Source organism: Saccoglossus kowalevskii, chromosome 4 (genome assembly GCF_978046115.1).
Source record: "Saccoglossus kowalevskii chromosome 4, keSacKowa6.1, whole genome shotgun sequence".
Taxonomy (NCBI): domain Eukaryota; kingdom Metazoa; phylum Hemichordata; class Enteropneusta; family Harrimaniidae; genus Saccoglossus; species Saccoglossus kowalevskii.
Genome location: NC_140644.1, coordinates 11,032,197 through 11,051,267, shown reverse-complemented (window position 1 = coordinate 11,051,267; position 19,071 = coordinate 11,032,197). Strand labels below are relative to the sequence as shown.

Sequence of the window (19,071 nt, the reverse complement as noted above, 5' to 3'; positions counted from 1 at the left end):
CGAGGTAACTAGGATACTGGAATGTCCAGGTGGATCAAAATAGCTGCTCACGATATGACGGATTACGATAACTATATTTTCTTTACATATTTGATGTATTACATTTTTTCACTATGAATGTGGTAATACATGTTTTATTATTTTATTACAAACCGCCTATCTCATGTCAGAAGGTCGTAGCACCAGTCTCGCTATCTACGAGATGAGACTTGAATGGGATCTTGACATGATGTCACCATACAGTACTATGCGCGTTGCAAACCCCAAGTAATGTACCTCTGGCTATATAAATATTAGAAAATATTTGCTAATCGTTGTCCTAAGCGCCTATTCAAATTAGCTAAACGTTTGGCTCTTTATAGCGTTTAATTATTTTGAATAGTTACTTACGACAACTATTGCAAAACATTATCTACTATATATCATATTTTCGGTTCAAGCAGTATATATATATATTTTTTACATTGGATGGAAGATATCAACGGTATTGTATAACTGTTCATGTGAATACACTCTCTAAAACGGTGGCAAAATAGACAGTCGCTGGAAATTTGCGTAAAGTAAAGAGCGACACGTTGTCTATTACTGTGTGGCGAGAATAGAACCAATGAGCTGGGCGGAGTCGAGCCCATAATATAATGATCGCCTGGGTAGCGCTGAATGATATGATGGCCTGGAATCGCTCAGGTGAGAGAGCATTTATTTTCTACCTGCAATGAGTATATCGACCACCAAGAGAGTGTTTTTTTTTCGATATGGCTATATAATAATAGATGATAAGTTTAATGATGTAACATATTTATCAATGTAATGTATTCACATAGTCGCATAATATCTTGATACAGCATAGTAAAAAAAACGATCGATTTTTACGTGAAAACATGTGCAATGTGCTGGTAGCTACCTTTCTCACTACTTAAACACAACAATGTTTATTCACTGACGTTTTAACAAAAATCTATATGAACAAGAAGGAACGGGGTTGAATAAAGTAAAGTAAGGTTTATTATTTTACTATTTACGGCACAGATGAAAATGTTGTATGACCATCAATAAACAATTGATGAGCATTTTAGTTTTGATTAGCAAGTGTGTGTTCGAGGTCAGGTTAGTTCTTACACTTGAACGTTGATTATCGTTAAAACTAATGTCGTCATTTATTTTCCTATTAGTTTTTGCGTTATGTTGGGAAATAGTCGGTCAACGTCATTAATTTGTTGACCCCGTTCAAATTGGCATTGGACGACAATTATCATCACTGACTCGCATCAGAACCACAACATACATTAATGATTTGAACTTCATGTACCGTGACGTACATAATGCAATCCACCAAGTTACCTTTGTTATTTGTTTTTCGGCAAAACTTAAAAACAAATACACTTAACTGCGCTCATACTGAGTAGTAATATTTCACTCCAAACACATTTCATTTTTTGACGAAGCTAGTGACAGTAGTAGTACTTCGTTCAAACATCGGAACATGCGTGAACGTTTAAAACGGAATGTATTCTCTAAAACAAATCACCTCTTGTTTTCTTGTTTATGGTATAATGCCTTCAGATGTCAACAAGTTGTATCGAATCACGACAAATTATAAATTAATTACACGAGCTGTCGACATGATGAATCTAACTACCACCTTACTCGTGACAGAGATAGGCCCTGCTCCTGATTTTTCTAAAAATACAACTTGAAAAAAAAACAAATAACAATTTTTACTCTTTTTTTAAATTACCGTAAATGCAAAACTAAACTAAACATCTTTATACAACACAATGCGACTCGTGGAAGCGGTCGGGAAAACCTAGACCTGTATCAGAAAGTATGCTCGCCAAATGATAAGTTCGTAATATCTCACCATTTTCATCAAATCTGACGCTTTCTTCATGGGTTCCAACTTTGCTCTGCTTAGAGTTGTTAAACAGAAAACCATTATAGTGACTAATACCGGGAGTGTTCCGAATATCCGCATATTAACACTGGGTGTTGTCACTCTCGGTCGTGGACACACACACACAAGTACGATAATGACTTATGGTGGTGGAGGCCGTGGTTGGGATGACGTCACTACATGATATGTGCCAGCACTTAATCCGATATTATTATTACCTGGGAAACAACGGAACATACTAGAATTTTAAACAAATATTGTTAGTGCAAATAGGGTATATGTTACATAGGTCAGAGTTAATGTAAGATCACCACGAGAGATGAACAGTCAGTCGCTTCTACTGCTTAGACATTCTCCGAACATCGGCTGGGGGCGCTTAATCGGTCTCTGCCATAGGTATATTTGAATATTCTAATATTCGTTACGAGTTTGAAACTATCATGATCATGATCTCCCTTATTCAGGAAATTATTTTGTTTTTCTGCGCTTACTTCGGATATTTTCGACAGATTTTTCATTGCTGTTCATTCACATTCACGGATATCTCGTGAAAAACGTTCCACGGAAAGTACCCACGAGCCGACCTAGTCTGTGTTTGGCAACGCTTCCATGGATATCTATTACCCCTCTTGAACTTGTACTACATACGTTTTTATATATATAAATACTAAACCACAAGTACTGTAACAATAAATTTAATGAACGCATTGTTTTTACTTTGAAACACAGTGCATAATCCTCTTTTACCACATTTGCTTTCTGTTTTTTTTTCTCATCCACGCAATCTGTAACACTCACTGGCCAGTACTAGTACATAGTGTCAATTGGATGTTACCGTGATCTTCCATTGTTTAGACTCGTACTAATCCCACAGTAAAGGTGTTGGGTGGAAAACCTTGTCTCCTATTGTCAGCTGTCTACAAAAACCTAAAGCCCATTTAACCAAAGACACTAGAGTGTCTAGTGTCTTTGATTTAACAAAGGATGGAAGAATGGTAGAACGAGTATGCTTTTTTCTTTTTATGACAGCCTGGCTGTTTTTACAGTGATCCTGGCGATAATACTCACATTACCGATTCATCTATCCACATCTCTTTCAACATTTTTCTCCTCATACGTCTTCCTCTCCATCTGGATGTTCTCACCTAATTACCTCTAATTTGTCTAATCTTCGTGCAACCACCTCTCCTTGTCCACAACACCCCCTTTTAGAGCATTTTTCTCTTTTAGTCAAAGTGCAAGCATAATGGTAAAATGTTCATGGGTACAGTCTTGAAACTTTCTAGAATTGTTCATAGCCATATTTTGTATTTCATATGAGGCAGAGGAAGGAAAGATTCAATCAAATTATAGGTACATCATTTTCAATTAATGAGGTTAAAGTTCAAATTTTAAAATCATACAAGATGTATATAATGAATAACGGAAGACTGTATACTTTGGAAACTGGATAGTCATCACAAGCGACAACACTTAAACATGTTCACACATATACGCCCACAATTGCTTTGTTCCAAATTAATAACTCTGAACGGCTTCATATGTATGGCATATTATATTTATTGTAGCTTATTGCTGGCTATAATATGAGTAGCAACTCACAACACTATACTTTAAACAAAAGAGAATAATAATAACGTACAAAAATACAAACTAAAAACATAAATAACAGTAACAGTTAGAATGTTAGTGAAATTGTTAATAAAATAATACTTTTTGTCACTGAATTGTTACATGCCATATAAATTGCACCATCCCATAGAGATATCATTGATACTGTCTACTTTGCAGAATAAATATGTTTGAGATAATGTAATACATAGAATAACAATCAATTCAAACAAAACAAACAGGCCATGATTCACAGTATTAAGAAACAACTCAACCATCAATCAGATAATTCAAGGATTTCAACTCTCTTAACCTTTTCACCAGCAGTTCCCTCTTTTCATCACAAATTCACAAAATACTCCTGTTTATAGTCTGCATTGTCCTTCAGAAGATTGGGACAAAAATTGACAAATTTTTTGAGCGAAAACTGAAAATTGACTCAAATTTTGTCTGTTGGCTCCAAAATTGGGGTTCATTTCCAGATATATTACAGAATACAAGAAAAAAGTGCAGAAATATTTGGACAAGAAAGTCTGGTGGTGAAAAGGTTAACTAATCTGATTTGAAATGGTATGACCTGTCTTTTGCTCTAACAATCCAATACTATACTATGCAATTCAATTCTGGATCAATACTTGTCCAAAATATGTACATGTACACGTTTCTTATTGTGAAAAAGCATCCTAAATATGGCTCCTGAACAGCATTTTCCAAAACGAAAATAGATACATGTTGACAATTTTGAAAGCTTTGAGTGATACAAATTTGTAAATCGTTAACTTAGGTATGAACAGCAAAAAGCATTTTAATTAAGTTATTATTCATTACACATGAAAGGTATATTTTTCTGAATATAAACAGTTACTATAATTTCTATTTCAAATTACTCTCTAATTTGTTATTGGCTTCAGTATGGTCTTGTAAATGAATAAATAGCACATTATTATTATTATTATTATTATTGTACAACACATGTTGAATTTAGTGCAATCAACACTAAAATGTCCACCAGACAGCCATATAGAATTAACTGAAATGTGAGCACAGGCATACATTCACATGTATCTAACTTGGAATGAAATTGGTCCGAGATCGGCTGGCAGAACATGAAGGTCAATAAAAATAACCCTACACATTTTTTAAACAGACTATACAATTATCTTTTCTGAATAAAGTGTTGTTGTATGGATTGTTAAAACAATCCTATATCAAGTTGATCACATACATCATAGATAAGATAACATCATAGATGTTAACAGTGCCTATACTTCAAAAGTAAATAAGCTTGAGGTAAAAACAAATATAATAAGAACAAAAATATTACAGAATATATTTTTAAAGTTTAATATAAGAAAAGTTTAACTTATGGATAAATAAATTATATGCAAAATAAATGTAGGTATGAATGACAAAAATAATTATATATTTATGTAAGAAATAAAAAAAAGTATGTATGCTATGAGTGGAACATATGATTTATAAATGACTCTGGTGAGACATGTGACTGTAATGGGAGGGACATGTGACTGTGATGGGAGGGACATGTGACTATGATGGAAGACATGTGACTGTAATGAGCGAGACATGTGACTGTAATGGGAGGGACATGTGACTGTAATGGATGACACATGTGACTGTGATGGGAGGGACATGCGACTGTAATGAGTGAGACATGTGACTGTAATGGGAGGGACATGTGACTGTAATGGATGACACATGTGACTGTGATGGGAGGGACATGTGACTATAATGAGTGAGACATGTGACTGTAATGGGAGGGACATGTGACTGTAATGGATGACACATGTGACTGTGATGAAAAGGACATGTGACTGTAATGAGTGAGACATGTGACTGTAATGGGAGGGACATGTGACTGTAATGGATGACACATGTGACTGTGATGGGAGGGACATGTGACTATGATGGGAGGGACATGTGACTGATGGGTGAGACATGTGACTGTAATGGGAGGGACATGTGACTGTAATGGATGACACATGTGACTGTAATGGATGACACATGTGACTGTGATGGGAGGGACATGTGACTATGATGGGAGGGACATGTGACTGATGGGTGAGACATGTAACTGTAATTGGTGGGACATGTGACTGATGGGAGGGACATGCGACTGATGGGAGGGACATGTGACTATGATGGATGACACATGTGACTGTAATGAGTGAGACATGTGACTATGATGAGAGGGACATGTGACTATGATGAGAGGGACATGTGACTATGATGGGAGAGACATGTGACTATGATGGGAGGGACATGTGACTATGATGGGAGGGACATGTGACTATGATGGGAGGGACATGTGACTATGATGGGAGGGACATGTGACTATGATGGGAGGGACATGTGACTATGATGGGAGGGACATGTGACTATGATGGGAGAGACATGTGACTATGATGGGAGAGACATGTGACTATGATGGATGACGCATGTGACTATGATGGATGACGCATGTGACTATGATGGATGACACATGTGACTATGATGGATGACACATGTGACTATGATGGATGACACATGTGACTATAATGGGTGAGACATGTGACTATAATGGGTGAGACATGTGACTGTAATGGGTGAGACATGTGACTATGATGGGAGGGACATGTGACTATGATGGGAGGGACATGTGACTATGATGGGAGGGACATGTGACTATGATGGGAGGGACATGTGACTATGATGGGAGGGACATGTGACTATGATGGGAGGGACATGCGACTATGATGGGAGGGACATGTGACTATAATGGGTGACACATGTGACTGTAATGGGTGAGACATGTGACTATGATGGGAGGGACATGTGACTATGATGGATGACACATGTGACTATGATGGGAGGAACATGTGACTATGATGGGAGGGACATGTGACTATGATGGATGACACATGTAACTGTAATTGGTGAGACATGTGACTGTAATGGGTGAGACATGTGACTGTGATGGGAGGGACATGCGACTGTGATGGGAGGGACATGTGACTATGATGGGAGGGACATGTGACTATGATGGGAGGGACATGCGACTATGATGGGAGGGACATGCGACTATGATGGGAGGGACATGCGACTATGATGGGAGGGACATGTGACTATGATGGGAGGGACATGTGACTATGATGGGAGGGACATGTGACTATGATGGGAGGGACATGTGACTATGATGGGAGGGACATGTGACTGTAATTGGTGAGACATGTGATTGTAATTGGTGACACATGTGGCTGTGATAGGAGGAACATGTGACTGTGATGGGAGGAACATGTGACACCTGTATCATGACAATTGTCACATATTTCACTTATAACATCAATGATAAGCATCGTCAGCTCTACATTCAACATTCAGTTTGCTGATACAGGATTAGGTGAAGGCGAAGGTGAAGGTGAAGGTGAAGGCGAAGTCATGTCTCTTTAAAAGTTGCTAAATGTGGACTTGGTGATGATGTGATGTAAGGTCTGGTACTTGTACAACACATGCTCCAGCTCGCCCTGTACATAACGGTGCCATCTGTAATATAATTGAAACAAGTCATTGAAAATAACAATACAGTTATTAAATACTTTGATACCTGAAATTAGTTGACCTTGAAAATAATCCCTCTACACGTGAGGATTATGTAATATAATACATATATGGTCATCATAACAATTTTTGTGATAAACATGTAATACATCAGGCAAGTTTTCTTTGACATTTCACATCGGTAATCATCATGTAAGAAAACATGTGTAAAACATAGTTGAACTCTGGTGACCTTGCCCTTTGTTATATAATATAATTCCCTCTATCATAGTTTGTTTCAATATAAATATGCATTGTCATAATTAATTTTGAATACAAACAAGTTTTGGGGTTGAAACAGTGGGGAATCAGTCTACCGAATGTCCTTAAAAGATGTAAATATTTTACAAAAACATTGGTGCCTTATTTGTTTAATTATTTTAAGGGACATAATTTCCAGCTTTATTCAATGTAATTCAGATATTTTAGTATAAAAACAAATGCCTCATCGCAAAAAAAAGTGCTGCATTTAGACGTGAATAGATTCATAAAACATGCAAGATAACAGAAAATCTTAGCTGGCTTTTGTCCAAGTATTTTGTACAGGTGTCTGTAAAAAATTAATGATTCACTGAGACGAATATGAACTGCCTCATTGTGTGACTACTGTATTATATGAAAAGCTATCATGTTGCAAGCTCTGCTTTGTAAGCAAATCAACTTAAATAGTTAGTTGGTGTCCAGTGAAGGGAGAAGTCAACAGTACTGTTGCCTCCTGAGAATCTACATCTTCAAACACTGCAATCTTTGAAGTGCATTTTTAAACTAGTATTATAAAAACTCTATCATTCTGTTCTAATAGCTGAAACATATTCCTGTGAGTTTTCATTTGTCGAATGAACTGTTTGTCAAAAACAGAATACATATATTTTAGAACAATTTTCTTTTTAAAATGTGGATGAAATGTTTTGCTTTTTATGTATTTTTTATGTATTGTTTTTGATTTGATAGCTTTGAACTAAACAGATTTTCTATTAGCTTCAGATCTTGATCAAAGTTTGGCACCCAGTTCATAGGAGTGTTTATATTGATTTTCTGACATCTTGTTTTCTGTAAAGATTTTATTTGTAGGTTTGCAAATGTGTATCAGACTGTGCATTCTCTCCATGAGTTGGTTTTGAAACCCAGTATGGGCTTCTGAGATACATTACCAAGGATATTATTACAAGATAAATCATTTGCTTCATCGAACACATACAACAATGCATATTTCCACTGTCATCAGTCAAGTAGAAACAGTCAAAATATTTTATCAGATTTTCTCAATTTTTGCATGATATTTTCATACAGGACATCTGTTAACATACTCAGGGAAGAATTTATACTGATGAATAAGGTGATCAAGTTTGGAATAGAATTAGTAAAGTTATTATGCACACAATAACAATTATTAACAACGACGACGACAACGACGACAGACAAAATTTTCCCCTTAATATACCTTTCCCTTCCATCTTTGATGGTACGGGCAAGGTAAAAAGTCAAGGTTAATTCATAACTGAAAACAAGAAACTCAACTTCGACTCGTGTATCACCACCAATTCACTTGCAATATAATATATATAGTAATTACACAGTTACATGTTTCGTAACTTACTTTCCGTAACTTACTTTTGTACCACAACAATCAAGCATTCACATGTTGTGTATACACACACATTGCATGCACACTCTAAGCAAATATAATGCATCACTTATGTACAGACCATTTTTGTGATGTAGCTACAATGTAGTTATGCTCATTCCTTGATGCATCTTTGACTTTGAAAAAGTTACCTTGGAAAATATCTTAAAAATATAGTTGAGGAATTTGAAATTTAGTAAAAGAAAATTCATATATTACAGAAAGGCAACAGACCGTATGTGATCGAAAAATGACATACTGGTATACTCACCATAGTCCATTCATTGGTTTGTGAATCGTAGCATTCCACAGCATTAAGGTAAGTTGATCCATCATATCCACCAATTGCATATAATTTATCACCAAGGACTGCCACACCTACGGCATCTCTACAAATATTCATTGCAGCAACCGTGGTCCACGTATCAGATCTTGGATCATACCTACACAATAAACGTAATAAATTATCTTTTTTGCAATTGTGAACACAAAAGAGAAAAGCATGACCACTTCATTGAATCCAAAAACAAATTGACATACATATGTAAATGACTATCACTTGCCCTGCCATTGTATTAAATTTCAATGGTGGTTGGCGTCGCATAGAGCATGTTCAAATTTCGTGTAAACAAATATTGTGTTTTACATGCGTTATATTCATCGCTATAAGACTCTTAATGAGAGCGATTCAATGCAACGACCAATGCTCAAAGTGTCAGAAAATACATAGCGAAACTATTACAACTTTGTCCACTGAGAACCTAGTTTAAATAACAAATGTATGAAATGAATGGATAACAAACTTTATATAATACAATATATTATCTAATCTTTGTATAGCAATGGTGAGTATAAAAGTTCTGAAATGGTGCAATAATATATTATCTAAGCATGTTGCATGGAAATACTGACTTCAAATAGTTATCAAAATTACATAAAAAAATTAATTCATGTTCCTCAAATAATAGTACATTCCTCAACAAGTAATACAACTTGAATTGTATACAAAAATAGTAGTACAGCAACATATCTAATATTTTGCATCAGGTTCCCATTATTAAACAGTATAAATGTCTTCATTCTGTCCAAAAACTTTTATTTCAGTCATATTGCACTTGCTAGTTACACCAAAATTGAACTTGTTGACATTTTATGTCAATTGATAAGATTCCCAAATTTAAAGATAATCAGATAAAAAGTGTCATAGTAACCACAGAAAGAAGACAATTTGGTTTAAATTTTATGAATATTGAAAAATATACTTAGAACATGTACCATAATCAAAATTGGTCAATCTGGTTAATTTATTAACCAAGTTTGAAAGAAATTGGATAAAAATTAACTGTTCTTGTTATTATAAATACAAGAACAAGTTTTATGACAGAGTCAATGACAACAAAACAACAAGAAGAACAAACATTTTCCCTTCATATACCTTGCCTTTCATGCAGGATGATACAGACAAGGTACACATGGCTGCCAGTACGCCATTTTTTGAATCAAAGAGGTATGTGCGACCTAGAAAAAGTACCATATGCGAGTACCAAGTTGCAAGTCGCAAGTAGCAAAATATGCCATATGCTAGTGGTAAAAACGGTATATGCGAGTGGTAAAATGTATCATTTGCGAGTAGCAAAAAGGGCCTATGCGAAGGGTACCTGAATCAAACTATAAACACAAACATTATCCACATCAGTAATCACACTACATGATGTTAATGTCAAACTGAATTGACTGTAATTAATCCAAGCATATTCCAATAGGTGTATATCTGCACAAGAGACTACGTACCTCTCTACACAGTCAAACTGCCTTGATGTTTGTTGACTTGCTGGAGCATCATGTCCACCTATCGCATACAAACAACCATTACAAACAGTTACACCTACTCCACCTCTTCTTTTAGACATAGGTGCACATGTGCTCCATTTATTAGTATGTGGATCATAACTTTCGACAGAACGCAGACATGAACTACCATCTCTGCCACCCACAGCATATAGCCTGTAACAAAAATATGCAGTAAATTAATATATGCGCGTGATCTGAATCACTTGCAGTGTACAATCGTATACACAGCTAGTTGAAGTAAAACCTTGTGTTTTACTTCAACAGATGACTCATGTTATTTGATGCAACCTGCTGATTCCGAGCATCTTGATACATGCTACACTGCACCATTTTCATTTTAGTCTGCAGCTATTGACTTACTTTCCATTCATAACAGTCACTCCAACAGTACTCCTTGGCATAGACATCGGTGATACAAAACTCCACTGTCTGCTCTGAGGATCCCATCTTTCCACCGTTGCTAAGTAACTCCATCCGTCATGACCCCCTACTGCATACATAGGCCCTTCCAAAACACCAACACCTGAAATATAAATTCAAACAACAAAATACACAAATAATAATATACACAGTACACAATATAGACATACAGAAGAATTATAGCAAGTTGGTTTATCTGTTTTATTTGAAACACTGGGAATGCAAGTTTTTTTTTCCCCCCTTTTTTGGGTTTTCTCAGTGAACCTGCCTATGTGTTTATATCTGTAATGTTTCTGCTTATTTTTTTGTTGGTTTATATGCAAGATACAGGTACACAACTCCTATGGTTGTGTATGATGCTATCTTGGGTATAACCACAGTCAGCTGGCATGTGTATCGCTGTGCACAAAACTAAAGGGGAAGTTTTTATCATACATGTATACTGGTTTCAGAACACAATACTCCATTTTGCCAAGTAAAAACAAATATGAAGAATGCAATACAATTAATATTATAACATATAATGACTGCCTCACAGTGCAATACTGGATGAGTCATTGATTCTATGCAAGATAGTAAGCAAAGCCCAGTCAAACATGCTACATCTATCCAGCTTAGAATCAGCCACTTATCTTGACCCTGCCACTTTTCTTAATCCTAAATTAAGCAAACAGTTATAAATAAAGTTGAGGTCTGTATGTAATTAGATACATTTACGTTTTATAAGGTGTTATTTCTATTTTGTTGAATTTAACCCAAAATAGAGTTGAAGTTAAGGATGAGACCCAGGTTCATGGACGCTTATATTCAAACCTGTAATTCACAGTGAAGATAGAATTTGACAACCTACATGTTATATATTTTTAGTTACCAGTAGTTCTGTGTGTGAAAATTTTTTTGTTTTTTTCATACTAGTGAAGTGTATGTGTGTTTCGCTCTAAAATAGACCTTTTGATTTATTTTACTCAAAACAGACGTACGGGAAAACATACTAAAGATGCAGACATCCTGTCTATTGTTATAAATCGATCAGCAAACTGGGAATCAGAACGTGTTCGAATTGTAAAGTGTAAACCGTTGTTTTTTTGAAATGGGATTTTAATTCAGGGTTATGCAGACTCAGCTCATTTTAATTCTCAAACCTGATTAGTGCATAGCATAGAATGTTGTAACCCTGCTATATACACATGTGTGTCACTCTACACAGAGACATTAATAAATAAATTAATATCAATATGATTAAACATGAATAAATTATTCTTTTGTTCTTACTTAAAAATTCCATAACTGCAGAAACATTGCATCATTTTTTGTTACCCAATCTAACATCACAATGATGCAGGTTTAGGCTGACAGAATATTTGATATCTGATAATAAATCTGATGCAATATATATTCCAAACATGGACAATATCTTACCAAGGCCATGTCTATGTGTTGACATTGCTGGCATCATTGTCCAGCTTTTAGTTTTTGGATTATAACACTCTACTGTGTTGAGAGTCTTCAAACCATCCCGTCCACCAACAACATAAAGCTTATCATCTAATACAGCTACACCAAACTGAAGTCTTCTTCCACACATATTGGCAACTTGTGTCCAGCTATTTGTCCTCAAATCATATTTCTCTATACTTGTAGCACCTGGCAATACATAGAAAAATAATCGGTTCAAGCAAATGCACTAGAGAATAAGAGACAGGCAATGGTAGTAAACATAAAAAGAAATAGAACGATGTTCCATGTGACCTCTCTTGGTGCATCACGTTTGATTTCGCAAGCTTCCATTGCAACACATTCACTTTTTCCAGTAATTTATTTAATCTATTTTTTCTGCATCAAATAAGTTCCAACAGACTAGTTTAGGTACTATTAGACTTGTTCAAAAATCGGTGAATAAATATAATACTGTAAAATGACTAATTTTCACTAGGTTTAAATTTCACTGATTTAGCATTTCAGGCATATCCAGTGGGTTTTAAACTCACGGTTTCATCATTTAGATAATGTTTTCTATGCTGAATTTTACATGTTCACTGGGTTTTAATTTAGCGCATTTTCCAGTCAGCGAAATTAAAACCAGGTGAATAATTAACCCTTTTACAGTATCATATTATCGATTACTATGATCAAGCTACAAAATCATGTCCTCCCAATTACAAGCCATTTTTTTCAAAAATACAAATTTGAAGCAAACGTCATGAATGAGCAGCAATAGTTCCACTGTCTATACCCACCATTAAACGATTTTGTTTTCGATGAAATTAAACATATGCTAAATATACAATCCCATGATATTTTCTCTTAGGGTGACGTCAACAGACATTCATGATTACCGGTATACCGCCTAAGAAGTAGCATCAATTCTCGCCTATGGCTCAGATTGATGCAGGCTGTCATTGCTGATGTCTGCTGACATCAAGCTAAGAAAAAAAAAAATGTCATGGGATTATATATAAGCGTACTCACCTTTAGTATTATCCATGCCACCTACGGCATAAAGTGAGCCCACTGTAGATTTCCGTGGTTTAGTTCGTTGACACTGTAATGAGGCTCTTCGTTCAGGCAGTAAATGATATTTAAGAGCTTCTACTATCAGACGTTGACACTGGTCATCACCTTTGAACAGCACATTTGTATCAACATGATCGGATAAAAACTGAAAAAAATGGGAAAAATAGTTCAATGACCAGGCACTTTCTATCAATTTTGAGAGAGACCCATCATAAGCATGACACAGAACCCCTTATAAAAAGTCAACCGACTCACAAAAATATCATTGACAATGACATAGCCCCTGTTGGTACTTTTTCAAAGTTATCCCATATGAACTAAACACCAGATATCAATAAGAAAAGGGAGGATATATGTACAAGAAAACAACTGCAATTGCAGATGAAAGCAATGGCTGCCAAGTCAGCCAAAAGTCATCAAAATGTCTTGATATTGTACGTACTTTGAACAAATCAAGTCAAAGTACAAAATCAAGTTTAAGAACAGATAAAAATATCACCAACATGAGAGATGGAGAGCTAAAATTACCACCAATTGGTCAAAACAAAAAACTACGGGCAATCAACATGCATATTTTTTGTATCAACTTGTAATTCATGGTCTGGGCATGTCAGAGAAATGACGTTTGACGGCAGATAGATAGAAACAAGATTCCCCATTTCGATTGGACGCCCAATGTGAACGAATAAAAGATGATAATAATTGGGGAAAAAGTAACGGGTGAAATAAGCATTTGGAAGCAATCAATGATCTTACATGCAGGACAACACATGAATGGATTTTAAAAATACTCCTATACTGAACTATCAAAACTAGTGTACCCCATTGGTATGTACTGGGGCCATAAACACAGTTCTGACTGCTAAAAAAAACACCCAACTAACTTCCATAATAAATATAATTCATATTAATTAATTAATTTTTTAATAGCAAAAATTTATATTTTTCAACTCAAAATGATAAAGTCATAAATTAAATTATTCCCTAGGCAGAGCACAACTCAACTTTTCTAGTTTCCGTATTGAAGTCTAAAAAGCTATTTGAATCAATTAACAATGAATATGCTAATGCACGACACATCAGCAAGGTGTCAATGCAAATTAGCTTTGCATTGACGCAAAGCTAACATTCGCCCACATATGTTAGTAATGCTAATATTTTGGTAAGCAGAATGGACGGTTGCCTGTCACGAGGAGGATGGGAGTTGACTAGAAAGGAGAATTGATGGTGCTTCATATTAGTGTTGTCACTTTGTTAGTGAATTTTCATTTCTATGTCACCACTATGTTAATTACACTGACACTTGGGCACACACACACGTTTACATTCAGTCTTCAAAACATTATACACACCACATCCTCAGAACACACTGCCACACCTATTCAATGGGGGATTTTCAGCTCCTGGCGTGATCTCGCACGGAGTGAGTTTATAACGTTCTGAATGGTATGACAAGGAATCAACCCTTTCTAGGTTATTTCTGTCAGCTCTTTCATAGCGAACTTTGGTTATTTACCATCATTTTTGTTTATACTTGTGTATAATTCTGACTTCATGATCCTGAACAAGTTCCTGAGGTGAGAAATTGAGTAACAATGGAAGAATATCCGAACGATATAATATCACTAATCTAAGATGTTTTGTTCAGAATCACTTTGTTTGAATTATATAAATATATTTCTAACGAAAAAAACAAAAATAATGTTGGATTTTAACACCCTTTTTTGTGAATATTACTTACCCGGTAACTTAACAGATGTACCAAATGTAAAATATGACCTTTGACACGCTAATTTGCCGAATCACACGAGAGCTCGCAAGGTGCTAGAAATGTTCTATTGTTATTTACCTGTGGTGTAAGTAATGGTAATCTAACATGCTGCATTAATTTAGCTAAATCTTTTTTTCTGCTACTTAAATCATGATTAACCCATGTAAGCATAGCATAATACATCATCTCTTCACTCGATATATTCAAGTCATCACTGGAAAATAATTCACATACTTCTTCTACGGATAATATATGGAATTCTTGATTTTGTGTCACTTCAACAAAATGTTCCTGTAATAAATAAAACAAAAATAGCAGAATTACATGCACAAAAAAAGGTTCCTAACACATCATGGAAAATTTATAGTAGTAGTTAGAGAAATTCCGATTTCAATATTGTCAATATCAGCTGCGGACAGATTTTATAGTGGGGCCAAGTAAATTTAATAGTGACATTGAAAATAAAAGTACAATAGGTTGATAGGAATAACTTTTTTATTTTATGAAAATTAAATAATTATTCTCAATTAATTATTCTGCAGTGCTGCTTGGCCTATATGAGAGTACCCTCGGAGGCGGAGCTACGTCACGGACGTTCTACGTTGCTAAGACGCGCACCACTGTACCACATATTTCTATGGGCTCTGTGCGCGCTGCTGTGGAACGCCGGTGGAGCCGGTGAAAACTCGAGAAAACAACACAAACTCAACTTTGAAGTAATCCTGAACAACCAAATTCATATATGTTACACACGTAGGGCTAATCTTGTTACACTGTTCAGGGGACAACCATCGCAAAGTATCGTTTTCTGCGAGTTTTTGGTCTTTGTTTTCACCGCGAGGGTTGCCAGGCGGTAGAAAATGCCCGGATGTCCGCCCCCGAGGATTTTTCATAATACAACACATCTTGCATGTACAGGTTGACATTTTGGTTCAAAGAATTTAAAGTAAAGTTGAAAGGTGTACCTAGAAGTGCCTATTTTCCAGTTTGGCCATAAAAAGGATACAGGGTCAGTATGAAAAAACAAGACAAGGTTGGGTTTATCAGAAACTCATTATTTTTATCCTGGGTGCTATCTCACTATTAATCTCCCTTACAATATTGCAAAGTTCCTAAGAACATTACCAGTAGTGTTTGTCTTGACTTCAGCACTTTCAATACCAGCAAGCCAACACTCCTTGAAGGATCATTTTCAAATGGGATTTACGGATTTCAATTCAAAAGTCAGATTTTGAGTGGTAGAATTGAGCAAAATATGAAAATGGTAAATTATTAAAACCTATATATATAGCTACGAATGTTCTATTCCAGAAAACAGTCAATTATTATTTGATCTCAAGCATACAATTGAAACACCTTTATAAAATAGTTTGGACTTTTGATATGCAAATAAGTATTGTTAATTTCCAATGGTTGAAGGGAAGTTATACATAATCACCACTGGTAATGTTCCTAGGAATATTACCCGTACAATGTTGCAAAGAACACTGACAGGAAAAAAGAAGTTACTGTAAAATACTTTATTTTCACTTGGAATTAATTTTCATTGAGAAAATGATTCAGTGAAAATAAAATCCAGCAACCGTCAATGGCTCCTTCGATATCTTCCAATTACTTAGTTAAAGCTGGGTAACGTCTCAGTTGGTACTTCATCTGCAAACAGTCAAAGTAAACATCTTTGTTTATACAAGACCCATATTTCACGTTTGTGTGGCGCATCGACCACCACCTATTAATTTCAGCTCTTGCTGTAAAACACTTACCGTTGTATAATTATTAGCAACTTTTAACAAATTGCTACATCCTTGGGTATCTGCAAACGAACGTATTCCAAGACAATTTGAGGGATGTAACTGTTTCATAAGAAAACCACAGCAAGCTTCAACTACCTCCGATAATTGTAATATACAAGCCGTAGATAATAAACTTTCTACAGTTTCTTCTTTTAAATCAAGTTGACCTGAAAAGAATGACAACATCATAATAACTGACATGAATTTAATAGCATTTAACGGTAATATTTTATAATGCCAGTAACTATGAATAATCAGGATGGTTCTACCTAGGTGTCTTCCCCAGATATTTTGAGAAAATATCTCAATGCACCAACATATCTGGTATATGTTTGCTTAAATTCGATTATCACATATTTCCATTTTACTTATAACTATTTTCATTCCTTCTGAGGGTTGTTATGTTGTAATAAAATTATTATTATTATATTGTCTAACCCTAAACTGGAACAATATTTCACATACTCGTATGTCGCACAAGATGTCCCCTTTTTTTCTGGTACATGATGTACACACCCTCATAACACAATCATCAAACTAGAGTTGCATCAGAGAGCCACAGTCTGAGACCGACATAACAGCCAAACTGCTGACTCAGAAAACATGTTTGATTAAATTACATAAGCAGGGATTTCTTAGCTTATAAAATCTAGCAATGATTTTTTCCCATTTGTGTGTGAAGATTTTTTTGAATCAAGATTAATGCATAGTCAAAATGTAGGATGTTAAATGTGATTACTAATATTTACAAATCTAGATGTATGTAGATGGGGAAACCAGGTAATAAAATTAGGGAAGTGGAGTAATATTCATTGCAGACAATACTGACTACTCAAAAACCACTATATTTAAACCACTACAGTCAATGTAACACATCATGTTTTCCCTGAGATTTAGATCAGAAGGCATAATCAAGAAAATAGGTGCCTAAATTGTTTTCTTTCAATCACAGTAATGTAACTTTTCCAATGAGAACACATAGTAATGTATTGTTGATACATCTGTACTTACCGGTATAAGAATATTTGATGAGAGATCTCAAAGCTTCGGGGTCAACTCCATGAAGTTCAATTTCTTCTTCCCTTGCTTCCCTGACATCGTTAGTAAACATAGCAGCAAAGTAATCAGAGACTGCGCTAAGAACAAGACGGTGTGCAGGGATTTTCATATCACCTGCAACTAGTATCACATCAGTCAATTGCTTGTTGTGTAAATAGTCTTCCATCTTTTTAAACGTTTTCTCAGCATGGCTTACGGACCGGAAACATTCACCGTCGCTATTGTCCTCCATTTTTTTTTTTACAAAATTAAGCCAGTTTTACTGTTAAATAAAAGGTATATTTTATCAGAGAAAATTTTGAAGAAAACAACATTTCTATGGCGAGACTACTACGTACTGTACTTCCAATCTAATTTATCTTCACCAACGCATTTTCTTGCTGGCAGATTTTATGCCAAGTTCGCCCATCTCATACACTATGATAATACCGTCAGATGATCCTCATCACCCATGTTTATTGTGTTGCGTGGTGTGAGGTCTGTCGGGGCCCGTGACTCAAAAACAACATCAAGTCATCAACGAAGCAGACAATTCCAGATAAACGCCTCACAAGGATAATTTACTTCATACATGCAATACAACTAACTTATCGTACTATTTAAATAAAACGAAATTCTACTTACCAAATTGTTTGAAAGGAAGACAGAAGCAAAATTTCATTCATCGATCAAACTTCAATCATTATGCTTTGTGCTCCGCCCTCTCAGTACATTTGTGCGCACGGCCACGGCGCATAAAGTTTAATCTCTGAAGGCAGGCACCCTAAGTTACTCAAAAAAGCACAGGAGACCCTATAAATCTACCGATGTACTAGTATTAGAAATGTCGTAAAGTAAATGTGTATTGCGGGGACATCACACAGGCTGTTTTTTTTTTAAATCTTTTTTTTATATTTATTAGTAGCTGCGTAAATACCAGTATATCAAGGGGTGACCCAGT

At 35.4% G+C, this 19,071-nt stretch overlaps 1 protein-coding gene across 2 annotated transcripts; it reads right to left on the bottom strand.

Moving 5' to 3' along the window:
• Positions 1-3,430: 3,430 nt before the first annotated feature.
• LOC100376447 (kelch-like protein 5) lies at positions 3,431-18,894 on the bottom strand. 2 transcript variants are annotated; one of them, XM_002741064.4, is made up of 10 exons: positions 18,756-18,894; positions 18,084-18,393; positions 17,043-17,239; positions 15,358-15,570; positions 13,464-13,653; positions 12,414-12,638; positions 10,935-11,097; positions 10,515-10,727; positions 8,995-9,166; positions 3,431-7,045 (listed from the first exon to the last, which is right to left on the bottom strand). In XM_002741064.4, exons 2-10 carry the CDS (start codon positions 18,361-18,363, stop codon positions 6,959-6,961), a joined length of 1,740 nt encoding a protein of 579 aa, XP_002741110.2. In that variant the 5' UTR covers positions 18,364-18,393; positions 18,756-18,894; the 3' UTR covers positions 3,431-6,958. The 2 variants fall into 2 exon arrangements, with proteins under 2 accessions (XP_002741110.2, XP_085353885.1); XM_085497759.1 differs by having other exon boundaries at positions 15,514-15,570.
• Positions 18,895-19,071: the final 177 nt, after the last annotated feature.

Excerpts from the sequence above, each read along its gene's own strand:
- LOC100376447 (XM_002741064.4), bottom strand. The coding sequence starts at position 18,363 with ATGGAGGACAATAGCGACGGTGAATGTTTCCGGTCCGTAAGCCATGCT. Across the intron at positions 9,167-10,514 it reads CAGTTTGACTGTGTAGAGAG|GTATGATCCAAGATCTGATA; the intron begins GTACGTAGTCTC and ends TTTATTGTGTAG. Across the intron at positions 7,046-8,994 it reads AAACCAATGAATGGACTATG|ATGGCACCGTTATGTACAGG; the intron begins GTGAGTATACCA and ends ATTATATTACAG.